Source organism: Sceloporus undulatus, chromosome 2 (assembly GCF_019175285.1).
Source record: "Sceloporus undulatus isolate JIND9_A2432 ecotype Alabama chromosome 2, SceUnd_v1.1, whole genome shotgun sequence".
NCBI lineage: Eukaryota > Metazoa > Chordata > Lepidosauria > Squamata > Phrynosomatidae > Sceloporus > Sceloporus undulatus.
The window spans coordinates 227,270,971-227,292,709 of NC_056523.1; the positions used below are offsets into that span (position 1 = coordinate 227,270,971).

Consider the following 21,739-nt stretch of genomic DNA (forward strand, 5'->3'; position numbering starts at 1 on the left):
CTTCTAAACGACAGAAACAGTATTAGATGTTTTTCTTTTCTACAGTATCAGAATGCCCAAACAGCTCTTTGCTGCCTTTTTGCCTGATATCCAGCAAAAAGGAATAGTCTTTTTCATCAAAAGAAGAAACATTGTGGCATCTCAAAGACTAACCATTAAGTTAGTGGCTTCCTCACACCTCACAGTCCTTGACAAGAAGGAACTGGGGTGTAGGTGGGAGAGGAAGAAAAACATGTCAGACAGATTGAGAGACAATGAGAGAAGTAAATAATAGATAAATATTAAAAATATAAGAATCTTCACAGAATCAGAGCTGGAAGGGGCTGCAAAGGTCATCTTGTCCAACTTAGTGACATGCACTGAATACACAACTCAAGCACTCCCTAACAATGGCCACCAATCCTGTTAATGATTTCCAAAGGAGACTCCATTAAGGCAATCTATTCCACTGCTGAGCAGCAAGTTGTCTAGAATCCTATTTCTGGGAAGCCAATAAGCAGGATACAAAATCAACAACAGCTTAATGACTTTGAAACAGCACGTTAAATATGATCACCATGCTAGACACTGACAGACACTATGAATTTATCCTTGCTCCTCGTGTGTGTGTGTGTGTGTGTGTGAGAAGATGTAAAATTTGGACTTCCTAGTTTTTAATCTCTTTTCCCTTTCCCCTCTTTTCCTTTTTTAAATCTTTTTATATATAATATTTGGTAAATTTTAAATAGATTATTTTCCTCTTTTGATAATCTTTACAATGTATATAAATTTTGATTTGTGTGTGTGTGTGTGTTTGTGTGTATTTTGTGTATATTTACAGGTCTGGATAATTAATTTGCTGCCAATTAGTTTCCAGGCAAGATACAAAGTGTTGGTTATTACCTTTAAAACCCTACACAGTTTGGATCCAGGTTACCTACAGGATCGTCTCCTCCCATATAATCCACCCATATGGTCAGGTCCTCTGGCGGACATTTTACTCCAGTCAGCCAGGACTAGGTTGGCAACTCTCAGACAGATTACTTTTTCTTCAGCTGCCCCGAGAATGTGGAACGAGCTGCCAATAATTTTAAATTGTAAATTAAGGTGCTGAATTTTAAATGTAGACTGTTTTAAAGTGTGTATTTTTTATTTGTTCTTTTAAAGTGTTGCATGTTTTAATTAATGTGTTGATGTTGTTAATTGTTGATTTGTTGTTGTTCCTTGGTTCAATCCATGGGGAGAGAAGGGTGAGAGGATTAATAATAATAATAATAATAATAATAATAATAATAATTTATTTTGAAAGTAAAACTGAAATTACTTGTATTTCTGTATGTTGTTAAATGGAAAAAAAATCTCAATAATTAATTAATAATTATTAATAATTATTAATAATTAATATAATTAATGTGACTCCTGACATCCTTTGAAAACCAGTTAAGCTTGTGGCAGCAAATTTTATAGAGCATACTATATGTTAGGTAAAGGAACGTTGGTTCTTACCTGTTATACGTCCATTTCCAGCGGAGAAGGTTCGATCCTCCTTAGAATAGGGTTGCTCCTCCCATGAGCTCCTAGAAGCAGGGACATAATTAAAATAACAAAAGGACCCCCCTGCCTTCTCCTGGGGGGGGGCCGACCCAGGAAGTCCAGTTGTTATTCAGTCTAAGAAAATAGCAGGCTGAGGCCAGAGGCCAAACAATTGTTAATAAGAGCCCATCACTCCTGTGATCACCTGAGCAGTGAGCTCTTTTAGCTGGAGTATTGGCGAAAGAGGCAGCGCGCAACTCCCAGCATGACCTCGGGTGGGAAGGAGGATCGAACCTTCTTCGCTGAAAATGGACGTATAGCAGGTAAGAACCAACGTTCCTTTTCCCGGGAGAGAAGGTGAGATCCTCCTGAGAATTGGGACTTACCAAAGCCCTCCCTTATTCAGGGGAGGTGTGCTGTGAAGGGGAGACGGCGGAAGGACGCGCTGGGGCACCCTCCTGCCAAATGCAGCTTCAGCTGACTGGTAGAGGTCAAGCTTGTAGTGCCTGATGAAGGTAACGGGTGTCTTCCAAGTAGTGGCCCTGCAGATCTCAGCCAGGGGGGCTCTAATAGCCCAGGCTGCTGAGGTGGCTGAGCTCCTGGTAGAGTGAGCGACTACTCCTTCAGGAGGCAGAAGGTCCAGAGACTGTAGCAAGCCGCAGTGCACTCTCTGATCCATCTAGCCAGTGTCGAAGGAGACACCTTTCTTCCTTTCCTCGCTAATCTGTAAGAGACAAAGAAGGCCTCCGAGGATCGGAATGGTCTTGTCCTCTTGAGTTATATCTTGATTGATCTGCGGACATCAAAGGTATGCCAGTTCCTCTCTAGCTCAGTCGCCGGGCAAGGATAAAGGATGGCAAGATGACGTCTTGAGATGTGTGGAACAACGAATTGACCTTGGGTATGAAGGTGGGGTCCGTGCATAAGAGGATGGAGTCAAGTCTGAAGATGCAGAGGTCATCTTGAGCTGATAGGGCACAGAGCTCGGATACTCTGTGGCCTGAGGTGATGGCAGTCAAGAAGAGCACTTTCCACGACAGATGCTTGAGGGAGGCTCTTTCAGCGGCTCAAAGTGGTCTCTTAGGTGAGTGCCGGCCCAGGGCTCAAACTGGCGCGCTGCCTCGGAGTAGCCTGGGCTCAGGGTTGCAGCCACATGGGCTGCAAAGAAGCGGCGACCCCTGGAGGCCACGTAGGCCTGGAGCTCCCAACCCTGTCTGGGGGGGCAGAGGCTCCTTGTGAGGGGCAGCTCTTGGGGAGGCTTAAGCAGCAGTGGCTGCGAAGGGGCCTCCTTACTGAGAGGGCATGGCTGCAGGTGTCCCCAGGGCTGGCAAGGGCATAGTAGTGGTCACCCGGGCCCCCCTCCTCTGGCATGATGACGGGACTCCAGGGGCCCTCCGGATCCTCTCCCCCTCCCTGGAGGTTCCCCCTACGTCCATAGATGTGGGAGACCTCAAGAGCCAGGAAGGCTCTAAAGGCAGCAGCCCACTATGGTGGGAGATGGGAGTTTGCCTGGGGAGGGGTAGAAGGGGCCCCAAACTCATGGTGACCGGTGGGGCCCACAGTGCTCCATCTGTTGGCGCCTTGCCAGGCCCTATCCCAAGATGGGTCAGGCGGGGGCGCAGAGCCTCGGCAGCTGAGAGGGAAGATCCCTCCTCTGGCCAAGCTCCCTTGGGCTCCTCCAACCCCGGCTGAGAAGCCAGCTGCGCATCCGCCAGAGTCGGAGTGAGTGGCAGGAGCCCTCAGCTGCAGAAGGTTTCTTCATGGCAAAAAAAGGGGAAAAAAGGAATCCCAAAGGAAAAAAGTTTAAAAGGTGAGGTCGTTCTGAGGAACAAAGAAAGTCCACGTCCTGCCAGGAGCAAGGCAGGAAAAAAACTGGACTTCCTGGGTCACCCCTCCTATGAGGGGGCAGGGGGGTCCTTTTGTTATTTTAATTATGTCCTTGCCTCTAGGAGCTCATGGGATGAGCAACCCGATTCTAAGGAGGATCTAACCTTCTCCGCTGGGAAATACTGTATTTTGTCTGTTCTAAATACCTCTTAAATCGTTTTTAGATGACATTGAGCTGTACATTTATGAGAAAAACTTTTCTGTTTACTTTCTTTATACGATGTGTCATTTTATAAACTTACATCATATCTCCCATTGTAACTTTTTCATAACAGTTCAGCTTTTCTTCAGTGGGTAAGTATACTAGTTCATGATTTCCTGGTACGTGCAGGAGCATGGGTACATTAGAATACATTGACCAGAAATTTCTAGTACATTTCTAGTAATGTCTTAGGACCACTCTAACTGCCTCTAAATATTTTATCCCATTATCATCACATTAAAAGACACAAACCTAGCATTTCTCAGACATAACCTTCATGTTCCAATTCCTGAACAAAAACCAACAATATTAATGCTAATCCCCATTATTAGCTAGCAAACATTCACCTAAATGCCACTGAGGAGCATCTCCAAATAGGTCTTTCACCACAGCCATGGCTTGATCAGCTCTCTCCAAGACATCCTGCAGTTGGTACTGATTAGAGATAATCTAAACAGATTATTGTAGGAAAGAAAAATATTGTGTGTTTCATGCACTATGTTCTTAGTCCGATATAGAAAAATGTGTCACTGTGATAAATGTACAGATATTGATATTGATATGATCGCTTACAGTAAGAGCATCCTTTAAATGATACCTGTCATAATAGTTATGAGCAAATGCAGTGAGGAAGAGTAACCTTCTGTGCCTTTTCAGATGATATTAAACAACAGTTCTCCACATTTTATCATCATGTTATGCTATGTTTAGTTTCAAAACTGTAAGCTGCTTTCCATCTTTTTCTATGGTGTGTGGTGGAAAGGAAGGTGAGCATACAAACCTAAGATACAATCATTTGTGACCAGGGACGTAGCCAAGGGGGGGATCTTGGGGTCCGGACCCCCCCTTCCATTAGAAAAATGAATGGTATGTGCTGCTGCGCCGCTGCACCCAAGCCCCATTATAATGGTGGCACTTAGTCTGGACCCCTCCTTCCTAAAATCCTGGCTACGTCCCTGTTGCGACTGAACTAAGACAATGCATCGCAATGTATTAATCCCCTATAATCATACATATACCAATGGGTAGTCAAAATAACCCTAGGTCAACATGTCATTTCTCTCTCATATTTCTCTGTCTATAAAACAGTTTCTCTTTCTACCATCATTACTGGTGGTTAAAAACAGACAGACAGACAGACAGTATTTACAAGCAAAACAAAATGCCTCTTTACTACTTTGTTCCTATTGAGTTCTGCAACTGAGTTCAGCCTGTACAGATAGAAAGAGTCCCCCAGAAGCAGAAATGATAAATTGGGGTGGGAAACTGTTAGGGGTTGCATTAGCCCTCCAGGAGATCTGAATGGGCCACATTTCCCCCATCACATCCTTCCCACAAAAAACAAAAACAAAACAAAACAAAACAAAAAAACACATTTTTGCTCCCAAGTGCCATCTAAGGAGAAATTTTGCCAGAGTTTGGAGGAGGGTATTTTAGTCCCAGAAAAAAAAACTTTTTTTACAGCAAGAAGTGGCTGGGAGCCCACTTCCTGGACACTGAGAGCAAAAAAAGTGTTGTTGTGTTTAATTTTTTTAACCGCTCCCTCTCCCCAGAGTGCTGTAGAGGCTACAAGGCAGCTCACATTTTACTCACCCCTGGTCTAAGCAATAATGTCATCTGTTCACCATATATACAGGTAAGTACATAATCTGGCATTTGGTGCCCCTGCACCACACTCCACTACCCCTGGAAGAAAGCATCTTCTCCTGCAACCTGTGCATAAATCTCCTGGGCTGATGGAAGAAGAATGGATCACTAAAGCCTTCTTCCGCAAGCCTAACTGGCAGGAAACAGTTTCTTTTAATAGTTTGCACTTCCTCACTTGCTCTCCTTCTTCACAACAATGAAAATACATATTGTGAGTCTCTTAGCAGGTTGGTCACTTACGTGAGATTTTATACAAGCCTGAACCATCACATGTACCTACTCAAATGTATGTGTTTTCAGGCATAGAAAAAAAAACTGTAGTTCACTCAAGAGCCTTGCTTAGTAAAATTACCAAAAAAGGAAAAGTTGGGGAAGTACTGGACATATCATTATGCAGAGCTTCTTCCATTCTCTAGTGCAAGGTGGGCAACTGTGGAAGGTTTGGGGCTGCATTAGCCTCCCAGGAAACATTGGAAGGCTTCACACCCCCTGCAAGGATTTTTGCCCTCAAATGCCCTCTAGGGGACAAAAGAAGCATTTTTACCATTTTTTAACAGAAGGTGAACAGAAAGCACTTCCTTTTTCAAAAAAGGCATCTCTTGGGCCTAAATTGGTTTAAGATTGGCCTAAAACTGTGGTGGCGAACCTATGGCACACACGCCAGAGGTGGCATGAGAAACCATTTTTTGTGGCATGCGGAGGCTGGGGAAGCAGCTGAAGGAACGAGAGAGTGTGGGGTTAAAAGGAGGAGGAAAAGGCATGTGACTGTTCCTTTTCTTCTCCCTTTGCCCCTCCCAGGCCTACAGCTGTCTCCGGAGAGGCAGTTGAAGACCTGGGAGGGTGGGGGAAAGAAGTCCTGCCCTAGACGGCAGAAGCCCTGACCCAGAAGTCCCGCCCCCAGCACTGGGTAACACCTGGCGCTGGAAAACCTTTTAATTTGGGCACTGGGTCCCTAAAAGGGACCACCATCACTAGCCTAAAACATGGTGAAATACCCCAACACCCCTAGAGGATATTTGGGGGGAAAGGAATTGACACACACATTGGGGGCCGTGGGAGCCACACTTTGCCCACAAAGTGCATCCAACCAGAAGTTGTTGGGATTCAGTTCTCACCTGCCACAGCCAGCATGGCTAATGGGGGAAATGCTAAGAGTTATATTCTAGTTAGCATGTGGAAGGCCACACTTTACCTACCCATGCTCAACAGCACCACTGATCATGCCATTCTATCAGAGTCTAGAGCAACTGAAACCATTGAGATCAAGGCACAGAGGAAAATATTCTGTATTGGGGGGAAAGCGCTGGGAGAAAGGGGAGATATAAATGAAATTAAAATAAATAAATCACAGTCTTGTCAATTATGACACTGGAAACCTCCAAAATTATTTCTTACTTCTCTCATCAAAGCTATCTTCTTTTTCTCTACAGATTTTGGAGCGCTTGGCCTCAGCTTCTTCGATGTGCTCTTTAATAGTTTTTCTTGCAGTTCCAAGTGTACAAGGGCTTTGTTCTTTGACTTGTGCATCTCATGTCTTAGAGCCTGGACAAGTAGAGGAAATATTTTTAATGAATAGATGATCTAGCACAAAACAGTCAGATGAGTTCCTGCTTGTGTAGTTTCATACATCAGATTGTACACTACAATCAGCCATAAGGATTGCTAGCCTAGTATTTAGCATAAATACAATGTTAATCCAAAACTTTCCAACATTACTGAAAACTAAGTGTTTGCTGTTATGTGCCTTCAAGTAATTTTCAACTTATAGTGACCGTAAGGTGAACCTATCACAGAGTTTTCTTGGCAGATTCTTCAGAGGGGCTTTTGCCATTGCCATTCTCTGAGACTCAGAGAGTGTGATTTGCCCAAGGTCAACCAGTGAGTTTCCACAGACAAGCCAGGATTTGAAACCTGGTTTCCAGAGTCATAGTGCTACACTCAAACCACTACACCATGCTGGTAACTTTAAATAAAAGTGCAGGGCACCCCAATAACAAACACTGAGTTATTTTGATGTGCCCAGAATACAAAGAGTCTAGAAAGGGCCCAACAGTGATCTTAAAGGGCACATAAGCTAGGGCAGTGGCGGTGAACCTATGGCACGCATGCCAGAGATAGCACTCAGAGCCCTCCCTGTGGGCACACATGCTGTCGCCCTAGCACGCAGTTTGCCAGTTTCTTACTAGAAAGGCAGAGGAACGTGGCACTTTGCAATAAATAAGTGGGGTCTGGGTTGCAGTTTGGGCACTTGGTCTGTAAAAGGTTCGCCATCAATGAGCTAGGGCATTCTTTGAGACATTCCCAGCATGAACTGCATCACCGTCATCATAACATGGTGCTTTGCTATGACCTCTGACAATAATAATGATATTATGCCAATCTTCACATATTTGCAGTTTACCCTATCAGAGTTTGCTCTTCTCTTGATTCTTTTCCTCAGCCAAACTCCGATGTGTGAGAGAAAAGTACTACAAAGAGAAAGGTGTTGGGCATAATGAGAGTACAGGGTCTTTCGCTCACATACCCCTTTAGCATAAAAGGTTGGATCCCACCCTTTATTATATACGTGTGAAGCAGATCCAGACATAAGAATTTAGCTGCTTGCACATATAATTTGCCTTTACACAACAAAAATGGCTTCAGTATAAGTGCATCAAGGACAGATTACCAACTTACAATATCCTCAGGAGTTGCACGATGCACAGTGAGATCATGAATAGTGCTCTGCAATAAAACATATCACATGTAAGAACAGAAAGGGAAACTGATCCCAACAAACATATCTCTACAAATTTTTCTTTCACATCCCAACTTTGTTCAGATATCAGAGTTATGGGGTTGATGGGGCTGCAGCAAAATCTCATACTCTGTCCCCGCTTCCATGAGTAGACTCCACTTCCATTGTTGGTTTCACCACCTGGACTCCCTTCTTCTTGCTAATGGTTATCATTAATGAAGCATATATGGTTTCTCCATCCCATTTCTTTATTTAAAGGAGTTGCAAGCCTACTGCCATGTGTCAGTTGGACTGTATCTAACTGTATGAGTCCCCTAGCTTCCAAATTCCAAATTCATGAAGAACAATACTGTCTTTACAGGCAGGGAGAGCATGAGTTTTCCCCATAAGTAACCTTAAACACTGGAATTCCAGAATATTTGCTATGGGGAAATGCATATGTAGCTTTGAAATCTTTTACACTTCTTGTTTACATTATCAAAACAGTAACATGCATTTTAACTCTCTTTTAGGGGGATCATAGACATCTTAAATTAGTCATATTCTTACTTTTCCTATGTGCATAAGCAATCAAATATATTATATACTGGAACATCTTAGGAAACACCACCATATAGACTTAAACATTTTACATAACACCGACTTAATCATCTATTGAAGAGTTCTCTGCCTTTCTAGCAGGCATCTGTGGTGAAAATCACATATTCCCACATGCATCTCAAAACTGAGGCATCTGTTACACATCCCTATAGCAGGCATTTATCTAACAGCCTAACTGTCAGCAGCATTATCAGATGGGGTGAGCTCCCATCATGAGTCCCAGATTCAAAATATTGGCCTGATACAGACAGGCCAAAATAAAGCTACTTTGAGTCACTTTGGAGGTATGATGTTTCAATAATGCATGCGTCCTAAGAGTCTGGAAGCTGCACCAAAGCTGCACTCCAATACTTAGGACTGGAGTGTGGCTTTGGTGCAGCTTCTGGACTCTTAGGACGCATGGATCGTTGAAACACCATACCTCCAAAGTGACTCGAAGCAGCTTTATTTTTGCCTGTCTGTATAGGGCCACAGTGTTCTGCTATGACACTAAACCTTTGAATTTTTATTATTTTTTTAGCAACAAAAAGCTGCCGTATTAAAATCAGGAGTGCAAATTTTATTTTATTTTTATTTGGGATTCATGAAAACATATGAAAATACAACCAACAGTCTCAGAATCTCCATTTAAAGGGGCCAAGCTGGGAATTGAACCTTGGCCTCCAAAGTCTTGGTCCAGCAGTGCTCAAATCATGCTGCCATCCAGGTGCCTCTTTGAGGGAACATTGAAAAGAAAACGGCACCGCCTGCAGTCTCTGACACCGTGGGCATCTCTTTGTACGTGAAGAAAGGAAAAACTCTCCCTCAAAGTAGCGTTGGAGGCATCCAAGGGAATGATTTTCCCCCTCAGCATGGCACAACCCACACTCCAGTCTGAGGGAGTCCTGCAAAGTTGGAGAACCAAGCATTAAAAGCAGGCCCTCGGATGGCCTTCAACATTAGGAGGAACCTCCTGACAGTGTAACACACTCCCTCAGAGCATGGTGGAGTCCCATTCCTTGGAGGTCTTTAAACAGAGGCTGGATGGCTATCTGTCGGGGATGCTTTGATTTAGATTTCCTGCATGGCAGAATGGGGTTGGACTGGATGGCCCTTGCGGTCTCTTCCATCTCTACGATTCTAAGTTGGCAGCATGAGCTTTCATAGACTTCAGTCTACTTCCTCAGATCCTTTTGATATTATTATTATTATGATTTAGAATGTAGAAAGCATGAGCTTTCATAGACTTCAGTCTACTTCTTCAAATGCATTTATTGGAGCGGGAGTGAGAGACAGGGCTATATATGGAATAGGTATCTGAGGATGTCAATTCAAAATCCTTTGTGTATTGAAATGAAGTAGCAAATCCAGATTTAAAGTACGCTGATGACACCCGGATATATTTTCCCACGTCTCGGTCAACAGCTACGACTACAGATGGTGTCTCTCCTCTCAATGTCTTAAAGCGGCAATGGACTGGATGAGGAAAAACAGACTGAAACTGAACCCAGACAAAATGGAGGTACTCACAGTCAGAGCTCCTAATACAGGTTGCAAGCTGCAGGAAAAGAGATTTCACCTCAACATTAGGAGGAACTTCCTGACAGTAAGGGCTGTTCGACAGTGGAACACACTCCCTCGGAGTCTAGTGGAATCTCCCTCCTTGGAGGTCTTCAAACGGAGGCTGGATGGCCATCTGTCGGGGATGCTTTGATTTGGATTTCCTGCATGGCAGAATGGGGTTGGACTGGATGGCCCTTGTGGTCTCTTCCAACTCTATGATTCTAGGTATTGCGATACAACCACAGGCCCTTTAAAGACTGTGTTTGCACTCTGGAGATGCTCCTAGACTTGTTGCAACCTTTAAAGCCTAAGTTGACTTCTCCGCTCCCAGATTGCGTAATGCCCTGCCAGAGGAGACCCATCATATTATACCAGCTTAGACAGCTTTAAAAAGGCTGTCAAGATGGATCTCTTCTGGCAGGCCTTCCCTGAATAGAAAACCCGGCCACCAACCAACTGAATTATTGTCCCTTTGAATATGCTATAGCCCTATTCAATCGCTCTTGTTTATTTTAATGCATGCTTTTAATAGTTGTTTAATGTGATGTTTTAGGGGAGGGTGGGGATTATTGGGACATGGGGGATTGTATGTGTCTAAACTGCCTTGATTGCCATGTGCAGAGAGGTGGGATATAAATAAAGTTTTGTTATTAATTATAATAATTTGTTTTATTTATATACCGCTATTCCAAAGATCACAGCGGTGAACAGCAAGTAAGCTAATTAGCAAGTAAGCTAATTTGCCCCCAGCAGTCTGGGTATTCATTTTAGCGACATCCTGGGAAGGATGCAAACCAGAGTCGAGCTTGGGCCCTTTTGCTGGTCTTGAACTCGCAACCTTGTGGTTTTGAGTGAATGGCTGCAGTACAAGCATTTAACCACTGCGCCACCAAGTTTTGTTATTTCATTTATTAAAGGGTTTTGAATTCGCATTGGCATTTTCACACACCAATGGCATATATATATATATATATATAGCTTTGTCTCTGGCTTCCACTCCACCAAATGCATCTGAGGAAGTAGATTGGAGACTTCTAGGGAAGCTCCTGCTGCCCACTTCTTTCTTTCTTTTAGTGAGCCTCAAAGGTGCCACAACTTGTTGCCATAACTGTCCACTAAAACCCGGGACAAGAATGTAGGGCAAAATCGAGACCGAACTGTAGGACAACTGCAGGACAAAACTCAGCCCAAAATGTAGGATGTTTAAGAAAAAGGGAGGACCTTAAACGTCCTACATTTTGGGCTGAGTTTTGTCCTGCAGTTGTCCTACAGTTTGGTCTCGAATTCGTCCTACATTTTGTCCCTGGTAATAGTGGACAATTATGGCAACCCATTAATGCAGACGAAGAGGGCTGGCTCTGTGTTCGAATCCTCCCACTTCATGGGAGTTTAAGAAGGGCTGTTTGGGGCTGCAAAATGGCGCCTTCCCATTTCCGTTTCCCTTTGCTGCAGCGTTTCTTGGCGACTCCGAGTTCCCCCCTTGCGACCTCCTGCTCCTCCTGGGCTTCACTCACGTCCCACTCCTGCCTGGCCGGGCTGGGCTTCTTCCTGCCGGCCTTGGGCGGCCTCCTGGAGGCTCCTCCGAGGAAGCAGTTCCGCCTCAGCAGCGACATGGCTCCGAGGAGGAGGGAGAGACTAGTAGTAGGGGCCGCTCAGCCAGGCCCCGCAGCGCCGCTCAAAAGCCCCGCCGCTGCCGCCCCTTAGTCCCGCCCTGGCGCCCGTTGCCCAGGGAACCCCGCCCAGGCCTAGTTGGGGCCTAGGCCTAGTTGGGCCTCAAGCGCCTGGAGGGAGGGACGGGGCTTGTGTGTACACTGAGGGAATGGGAATATTGCCTCATTATTGGAAGAGAGAGACCACAAGGGCATCCAGTCCAACCCCATTCTGCCATGCAGGAACTCTCAGTCAAAGCATAACCAAAGACAGATGGCCATCCAGCCTCTGCTTAAAGGCCTCTAAGGAGGGAGACTCCATTACACTCCATTGAGGGAGTGTCTTCCACTGTCGAACAGCCCTCACTGTCAGGAAGTTCCTCCTAATGTTGAGCTGGAATCTCTTTTCCTGCAGCTTGCATTCATTGCTCCAGGTCCTGTTCTCTGAAGCAGCAGAAAAGAAGCTCGCTCCCAATTGGAGGCCAAGGTTCAATTCCCAGCTTGGCCATGATGAAACCCACTGGGTGTCCTTTGGCAAGAAGTCACACTCTCTCAGCCTCCTCAGGGGAAGGCAATGGCAAACCTCCTCTGGACAAACCTTGCCAAGAAATAAGTTTTTGTGGCTTTTTCGAGCTATGTGGCCATGTTCTAGAAGAGTTTCTTTCTGACATTTCGCCAGCATCTGTGGCTGGCATCTTCAGAGAATGCTTGCCTGGAAAAAGTTGGGTGTATATATACTGTGTGAGCCTGTGTGAGTATGTATGTATGTGTGTGTGTATATACATACATACATACACCCAACTTTTTCCAGGCAAGCATCTTTTGAAGATGCCAGCCACAGATGCTGGCGAAACGTCAGGGAGAAACTCTTCTAGAACATGGCCACATAGCCACAAAAACCACAAAAAACTATGGATGCCGGCCATGAAAGCCTTGGACTTGCCAAGAAAGCTCCATGATAAAGCTCACCATAAATCAGAAGGCACATTACAACAACAATAAAATAGGAGCTGGAACTGGAGCCCATTGACTGGACAATTTTAGTGCTACTGTTCCACTCATAACTGCCACAGCTGCATCCTATGCAATTAAGAGGTGTGTAGTTTGGCCAGTGCGGCATTGTGGTTTGAGTGTTGGACTACGACTCTGGAGACCAGGGTTTGATTCTCAACTCAGCCATGAAACCCACTGGGCGACCTTTGGCAAGTCTCATACTCTCAGCCTCCTCAGGGGAAGGCAATGGTAAACCTCTGGACAAACCTTGCCAAGGAAACCCCATGATAACCTTACTTTTGGGTTGTCATAAGTCAGAAATGACTTGAAGGCGCAGAAGAAGACAGTGAGACTTCCTTCCTGTGTACCATTATATACAAGGGAGTATTATTATTATTATTACTACTACTACTACAGTGGCCCTTGGTTTCCACTGAGGTTTGGTTCCACGACACACACACATACACACCGGTGCGTACTAAAATCTGTGGATGCTCAAGTCCCATTATATACAATTACAACAGCATTACAACAACAGCAAAATAGGAACTGCAAATGGAGCCCATTGACTCTGGACAATTTTAGTGCTACTATTCCACTCTTCGGCCAGTGTGACATAGTGGTTTGAGTGTTGGACTACGACTCTGGAGACTACCAGGGTTCAAATCCCAGCTCAGCCATAAAACTCACTGGGTGTCAAGTCACATACTCTCAGCTTCAGGGGAAGGCAAGGGCAAACCCCCTCTGAATAAATCTTGCCATGAAAAACCCAGGATAGGGTCACCTTAGAATCACCACAAGTCAGAAACATCTTGAAGGCACACAACACGCACATGACAGGCATATTACAGGACCAAGAAGATATAAAAACACAGCAGAAGTAATACACAAAAGAGTTATATAAAAGAGATGAAAAAATGAAGGATGCATGGATTGAAGAACCGGACGAGGATTAACCCCAAATTTGATTCCCAGCTCAACCATAAAAAGCTACTGCGTAACCTTGGACAAGTCACTCTTTCAGCCTCCTCTGGAGAAGGTAATGGCAACCCCTCACTGAAGGAACTTGTCAAGAAAACCCTGTGATAAGGATTGCCATAAGTTGGAATCTACTTGAAGGCACACAACACACACGCATACAGAGGACATAGTACAGACACACCACATGACCAAGAAGATACAAAGACAGTGGAAGCAATACACAGAAGAACTATATAAAAGGCATGAAAAAGTGAAGGACATGGAATGAAAAAGCATACAAAGATGAGCCCCAAATTCTAGAAAGTGAGGTGGAAGCTACAATAAGAGAATGAGAATAAATCACTGGGAATGGAGGATATTCCATTCAAACTGCTACAATTCACATGGATAGAATCAACTCAAGTGTTAACTGAAATAGTTGTACCAACAAATGGGAAACAAAATGATGCCCAACAGACTAAAAATGGGCACTCTACATCCCTGTCCACAAAAAAAGAGACACGACACTGCAACGCATGTAGGACCATAGCATTAATTTCCCATGCAAGCAAAATTATGCTCACAATTCTGCAACACAAACATCAGTCATACATGGAGAGAGAAATTCCAGAGGTCCAAACAGGGTTCAGGAAAGGAGGCACTAAGGGCCATATTGCAAACATACAATGGCTAATGGAGCACACCATGGAATTCCAAAGGAAAATCAGCATGTGTTTTATAGACTACAGCAAAGCCTTTGACTGCATAGATCATGGAAAGCTATGGAATGCTCTTAAAGAAATTGGAGTGCCACTACATGTGATAGTCTTGAGAGAAATGTGTACTTGGGACAAGAGGCTACTGTTAGAATTTGAAGAAACAAAAATGGTTTCCAATTGGCAAGAGGGTCAGGCAAGGCTATTACCCCATTTCTTCAACTTATATGCAGAAAACATCATAAGCAGATTTAGATCCAAAAGGAGGAGGAGTGAAGATAGGAGGAAGGAACATCAATAATCGGAGATATGCAGGTGGTGCCATACTACTAGTGGCAAACAGCAAGGACTTGGGACAATTACTAAATCAAAGAAGAAAGTGCAAAGGCATGCTTAATGCTGAACACTAAGAAAAATATAGCAGCCATGGAGGATCAACTTAAATTCAACTTAGGTAACAAGGAAATCAAAATAGTTATAGATTTCCCATACCTTGGATCAAATATTGACCAAAATGGAGACTGTAGTCAAGAAGTCAGAAGAAGATTAGGAGTGAGGAGGGCAGCCATGAAAGAACTAGAAAAGATCCTAAATGGTAAATTGAGCATTAAAGTTAGAATCATCAAAACCATTGTATTCCCCATCACCAGATACAGATGTCAGACCTGGACAGTTAAGAAAGAAGATATGAAGAAAGTCAATTCATCTGACATGTGGTACTGGAGAAGTGTGCTGAGGATACCATGGACAGCCAAGAAGACAAACAAATGGGGTCCATTAACAGATCAAGCCAGAACTCCCCCTGGAAGCGAAGGGCCCATACAGACAGGCCAAAATAAAGCTGCTTTGGGTCACTTTGGAGGTATGCTGTTTAAATTACACATAGAATCATAGAATCGTAGAGTTGGAAGAGACCACTAGGGCCATCCAGTCCAACCCCCTGCCATGCAGGAAATCCAAATCAAAGCATCCCTGACAGATGGCCATCCAGCCTCTGTTTAAAGACCTCCAAGGAAGGAGACTCTATCACCCTCCGAGGGAGTGCATTCCATTGTCGAACAGCCCTTACTGTCAGGAAGTTCCTCCTAATGTTCAGGTGGAATCTCTTTTCCTGTAGCTTGCATCCATTGTTCCGAGTCCTGTTCTCTGGAGCAGCAGAAAACAAGCTTGCTCTCTCTTCAATATGACATCCCTTCAAATATTTAAACAGGGCGATCATATCACCTCTTAACCTTCTTTTCTCCAGGCTAAACATGCATCTTAAGAGGCCAGAAGCTGCACCAAAGCTGCGCTCCAGTCCTTTAAACAGCATACCTCTAACATGACCCAAAGCAGCTTTATTGTGGCCTGTTTGTATGGGCTTCAAGATTATAAAATTGAGGCTGTTGTAGTTTGGCCACATCATGAGAAGGCACGAATCATTAACATTAATGCTGGGAAAGGTATCGGGTAGCAGAAAGAGAGGAAGACCACACACAAGATGGATAGGCTCAATCAGGGAGGTCAGAGGCATGGGTTTACATGACCTAAGCAGAGAAGTGAAGGACAAGAGGTCTTGGAGGTGTCTCATCCACAGGGCTGCCATGAGTTGGGATTGACTTGAAGGCAATTAACAACAATAGACTTGAATTACATCCCTCCTTTCTCACAGACGTGGGACTCAGAGGGATCTCATAAAATTACGAAAAGGCAAATAAAGACACAGTAAGCTACAATATTAAACCACAATTTAAGAAATATGTTAAAGCACAACTGAATTAAGAACAACACAAGTAAAATAATTAAAACCTATGAGCCTTTACAGATTGGCCTGAAAGACTGGCCTGGAGGCAGAGTCGGGGTGCAGCATTCTGACAACGTATGCCTGACTCCACCCCACCCCCAGGGCACTCTGATGCTGCATGCTGCTCCAGACGCCACATGGTATTATTATTTTATTTATTTATTTATTTATTTTATGGTATTTATACCCCGCCCTTCAGCCCTAAAGGCTATCAGAGCGGCTTACAATTATTATTTTTAATTAGCCGGTTCCCTGCCCTCTGGCTTACAATCTAAAAGACACGACACAAAAGGAGAAGGGAATGGTGGTGGGAAAGAGAGTGTACCTCCAGCGCTGCGTTTAGATGACACAGCGCCAAAGGGGCACTATACAGTCGTGCCACCGCAGCTATGGCGCCCTCGGAAAGCTGGATTGGGGCTGCGGCATGAGGTTGTCACGGCCCGATCCAGTACGAAAAGGGGCGGTCTGTAGAGTCCGTAAGAAGCACAACGTCTATCTGTTTAATGCTTTGTCCTTCCCAATCAGTCAGCTGCTGGAGGCCTACCTGAACAGGAAATCTATCTACTGGCAGAGTCATCATGGAGGGCAACATCTAGTTCCCTTGCAAGACACTTTGGAAGTCCGATGAGGAAGGCCTTTTCCTGCATCTTCAGCAAAGGGGTCTCTGATGGTGGTGGGACCAAGGGTGTATCCACACTGCAGGAATAAAGTAATTTGACACCTCTATAACTGCTGTGACTCTATGCTACAGAATCCTGGGATTTTTTAGTTTGGTGAGGCAGGGGTGTCACTGTGGGGATCCAGGCTACACCAGGTGACACCTTAAAGAGGAAAGTGACACAACTGCTCCCCAAAACATCTGCCTTTGGTCAGAAACAGGTTGTGGTGTTCACCTGTGTCCATTTGAAATACTGAAGAGATGGGGTAATTGGAGTGAGGTTCAGTGGGAGGAGAAAGGAGTGGCCCATAAAAAATATTTTTAAATTTTCATTAAAACCACGACATCTTACCAAATTTCCACTTTAACCACAAGAATCTATGAATATGTAAATACATTTAGCCTGTGTGTATAATACTGCAGTTTAAAGGTATCATTTTAATTTTTGCTAGTTGTTTATGTCACAACTATGGTCATTACATTCAGTGATATATGGAATTACAATTTATGAGTAACATTAGTACAAAAACCATTTTTAAGGATTTTGTATGGTGTGTTATAGGAAGAGGAGGTCAGTGAGAGGGTGACACCCTGAGTTACCACACCGGCTGATGCCACTGTGGTGCAGCATCAGAGTTCTCTGAGAGACCTCAAACTACAGATTCAAGGATTCCACATTGCCTGACAGTGGCTGCATCTGAAAGATGCAGCTCCACAAGATGGAGCCACGAGAGTTAAAGTGGTGTCAAACTACAACATGAATGTGTCCTTAGAGAACGGCCTCCCCACAGATCTCAGACTGGTTTCTATCTTTAACAAAATTTCGTGTCTAGTGCACCACTAAGGGCCTAAATACCCTGAAGATCCTGTCCAAAGCAGGGTCAGCCCTGATTAGTCCTTGGATGGTAGTCTGCCAATCCATACCAAGTGCTACACTTCATAGGAAAAAACTGGCAAAACCTCTGAGGATTCCTTGCCCAAGAAAATCTTGTGAAATTCATGGGGCCGCCATGCACCAAAAGTTGACTCAAAAGCACATATACAGAGTGCAGAAGCATCATGTGGATTTCAATACTAAAACTTCTTGATATGATGCAGAATGTGTGACATTTTTCTGTCTTTTTATATGGAAGTGGTATTATTCAGAACTATGGCTGTATCCAAACTGCAGAAATAATCTAGTTTGGTACTACTTCCCTGACTAAATGCTATGGAATTCTGGTAACTTGTTTTGTGAGATATTCGGTCATCTGCAAAATCCACCTGGTGCCCTTCTGCATTGCCTCCACACTCACAGCAGAGGGTCAGGAGCCAGTTCTAGTGCAGAAGTGGCGTGGGATTATTTCTCCGCTATTTAAGATGGCCAGAACTATAATAACTCTTTTGACAGTTACCATTGTGCTACACGTGATCCTTTGCCAAGTTACAACTGTAATGTCATTATAGCTCCCTTACTGAAGAAGGAGTTGCTGAAAATATTGGTTGGACTGTAGCTGAATACTGCTGCCTGAAAAATGAAGATGTGGCCTGAGAGCAATAACATTTACATTTCTATATCACTTTAAAGTGCTGATCTCTCTCTAAGCAGTTTACAATGTTTTTCAGCCAATTGCCCCCAACAAGTTGGGTACTAATTTTACCAACCTACAAAAGGATGGAAGGCTCTCAACCTTAGAATCGCAGTAATCGAACTCAGAACCTTGTGGTCGCAGTACTGGTATATCCAATCTCAGACTTTGTTGGCTCTCTAGACATGTACTTCATGGTAGAGTCAAACCAGCAAAGAGTCCTGTGTAGGCTGACCACAGGTGCTATTTTAAATGTGACAGTACTGTTCCCCCCCCCATATTTCCAGACTTCTTCCATTTTAATATAAATGTCAATTTTGTCCTGTTATATTGCGAAAATGGTTTGAAGATCCCTGTTTGAAATTGTGGTTGTAAAAAAAATGGTGTCATAGAGTGGTATGACAAGTTTTAGGATAAGGAAGTTTGCTGGGTAAGATGACTTCATGGGAGAAATATTCGTGGTAGGATTGTGGTGTGCCTGGTCCCAACTCTCTTCTCCTAGGATACAAAAGCCACTCCCTCGCTCCCTCTCTCTTTCAGGAACCCCAACCCTACATTCTCCCCCCTCCAACCCGCCTCAGGTTCTCCTCATTTTGGGAAACTGAAGACTCCCCTAATTAGACCCCATTGCTCTCTGCAGCCCCATTGCTATCCCTCTGGCTCCCCATCAGGTCGTCTCCTGGGTCCTGGGATTTGTAGTTTAGCCAGAGGTTTCAGAGGAGGACCCTCTGGCCGAGGATCCGGAAATCTCAGCGAGACCGGGATTTTTCATAACCACCAAGGAGGAGGAGGAGGCAACCGCAACAATGGCGGGCCTTCCATAAAAATGTAGGATGTGACCAAATTTAAAAAAGCTAAAAAAATAACCAAAACCATAGAAATATCTAGTAATTTTCTATGGTTTTCTTGATTCTCTCTTACGGTGCCACTGCTTCTCCCATTGAGAGGGTGCCCAAATGTCGTCCTCCTCGCAAAGGAGGACAAATGTAGCCTGCACATAGCACATGTTGGGTAGCTTTGGAAAACAAAATGGAGATTGCCTTGATGTAGTAGTGTCTTCAGCAGTAGTGTATCCATGGTTATATATCTGTAGCTGGGGTGAGGATAATGTGGCCCTCCAGATGTTTTTGATATGCAAATCCCAGCATCCCCATCCCTGGATAAACTTGGCCAAGGCCTTGTGTGTGCATTGAAGCCCAACAATGCACAGATGATCTCTCTCCTCCCTCATGTGGAGAGCATTTCTACACCTGCAAAGTACATTCGGGTACCCTTGTGGGTATCCCTCTGTAGAAACTCTTGCACACATGGATGCATATCACCGCTGCTGTGGAGACCCCAATCTGGAACTGTCTGGCCACCTTCTGATATATGAGCTGGCTAGTAAGCCACCAAATGGCGATGGCGACCCTCTCCTCCAATGTAATTGCCCTCCTCATCACGGTGTCTGTTGCAGCAATATGGGGCCGTAGGATATCTGCCAAGTCAAAGAGGGTCTGCCTGGGCATCCTAAAGTGGCTCATCCACATCTCATCATCCCACAACTGGAGCACCTCCTCATTCCACCAGCACCTGACTATCTGTGGTCTGATCCAGTAACGATGGGGATCCGGCATTGTCACTACGAGGTTTATCAAATGGAGATTTTTAGAGCTTTTGGAGGTCAGTTCTGATGTGATTGTGCTTCCAGCGATGCACATTCACGTCGTAATGTGAATGTGTTATCAGACGCCATTCCTTTCTATGGGAGCTCCTTGCAAGGTGCTTCCACAGATTCCAAAGTGACCCCTCATTTTGGTAAAACTGAAAAAAAAGTGACTTCACGGAATTTGCTTCCAAGCTCACTTCGATTGCACTTTGTATTGGTCTGGTGTGGAAAACCACTCCGATGTCACCCCCCCTTGGCCCCCTGCGTCCTGCTCCGTCATTCCCCTCCTCCTTCATGCCATCTTGCCCCCTCTGCCAACCTGCAACCCATCCCATCACCCCCTGCCTTCTTCTGCATCCCGATCCTGGCTCCAGCGACCGCCAGCGAGCTATCCCATCACCCCCTGCCTTCTCCTGCATCCCGATCCTGGCCCCAGGGACCCCCAGCGAGCTATCCCATCGTCCCCTGCCTTCTCCTGCATCCCGATCCTGGCCCCAGGGACCCCCAGCGAGCTATCCCATCATCCTCTGCCTTCTCCTGCATCCCGATCCTGGCCCCAGTGACCTATCCCATCATCCCCTGACTGCTTCTTCATCCCGATGAAGAATGACAGCTAGGGAGGGGGCAGGGAAGGAGGACAGCGTCCAGAGCCCCACTGAGCATGTGCAACGGTGCTGATTCGAATAGTTGAACCCTCCAGTGTGGTAATACAATGTGCACTCACTCCCCTTTGCTTGAATCCATATCACGTGATTTGCTTGGAATAGAACTGACTCTGCTTCCCCCTCAATTCGGCAGGACAATGGAAAGGCAACCAGGTGTGGTAAAACATCACGTTTTAACCTCAATCCGCATTGCTGGGCAGGAGTGACTCTGGATCTGGTGTGAAAAAACGTCATCATGCTTTGCATTGCTAGAACAGGAGTGACTGAGGATCTGAGCTGCAAACCCTCCCACGTGTGATAAGGTTATACGTGAGCAAGAACCCAGTTAATATCGCCTTGCCTTAGTAGCCTGAAAACGTCCCTTGTAGAGAGATCCTGGACCCCCCTGGCTCTCATCCACACATGCAGGAATCTCAGCATTCCCCTGAGCCTTTCCTGCCTTCTAAGCCGCAATTGCTGGTACCTGGCAAACAGCATGGCAAAAGCAGAAAGGATGAACTCTAGACCACTCATGGCTGGAGTCGGAGTTGCAGACATCGCAAAATTGTTGAATTAAAAAAGGGAATTCACGTTAAAGGAAATTCACGTGGAGCTAGTATTCACGCAATCACGCAATAACACAAAACAGGAAACAGGAAGTGGCTCCCTTCTTCATCCCAGAAGCATAAAAGGTCAGGATGCGTTCAGACCCCCACGGAGCATGCGCAGGGATGCCGATTCGAATCCTTGACTCTGCATGGTATGTACTGGTGTGGTAATACAATGTGCACTCACTTCGCTTTGACTCAGGAAAGCCCACAATTTCGCTTTTCACGTGTGATAGTTCATCCCGCGAATTGCCTTGGATTCAAAGTGACTCCACTTGACCCTCGCTACGGAAGCGCCACGGAAGGGCTTCACATTGGGGCTCAAGCTTCACGTGTGAGAAGGCTCTCTGTCTTGATCCACCTGCAACAGATAGGCAAAGTCCCC

The 21,739-nt window shown here is 45.0% G+C and overlaps 2 protein-coding genes across 4 annotated transcripts in view; both read right to left on the bottom strand.

Moving 5' to 3' along the window:
* The window catches only part of SPICE1 (spindle and centriole associated protein 1), a 44,670-nt gene extending 32,831 nt beyond the window's left edge, over positions 1-11,839 (bottom strand). Inside the window, 4 exon segments of the mRNA XM_042448368.1 lie at positions 3,949-4,051; positions 6,644-6,790; positions 7,925-7,972; positions 11,642-11,839. Coding sequence (XP_042304302.1) covers positions 3,949-4,051; positions 6,644-6,790; positions 7,925-7,972; positions 11,642-11,740 — 397 coding nt within the window. The 5' untranslated portion in view covers positions 11,741-11,839.
* NAA50 (N-alpha-acetyltransferase 50, NatE catalytic subunit) overlaps positions 1-21,739 on the bottom strand; it is a 293,674-nt gene that overhangs the window by 107,650 nt on the left and 164,285 nt on the right. The gene's annotated exons all lie outside the window — the stretch shown is intronic.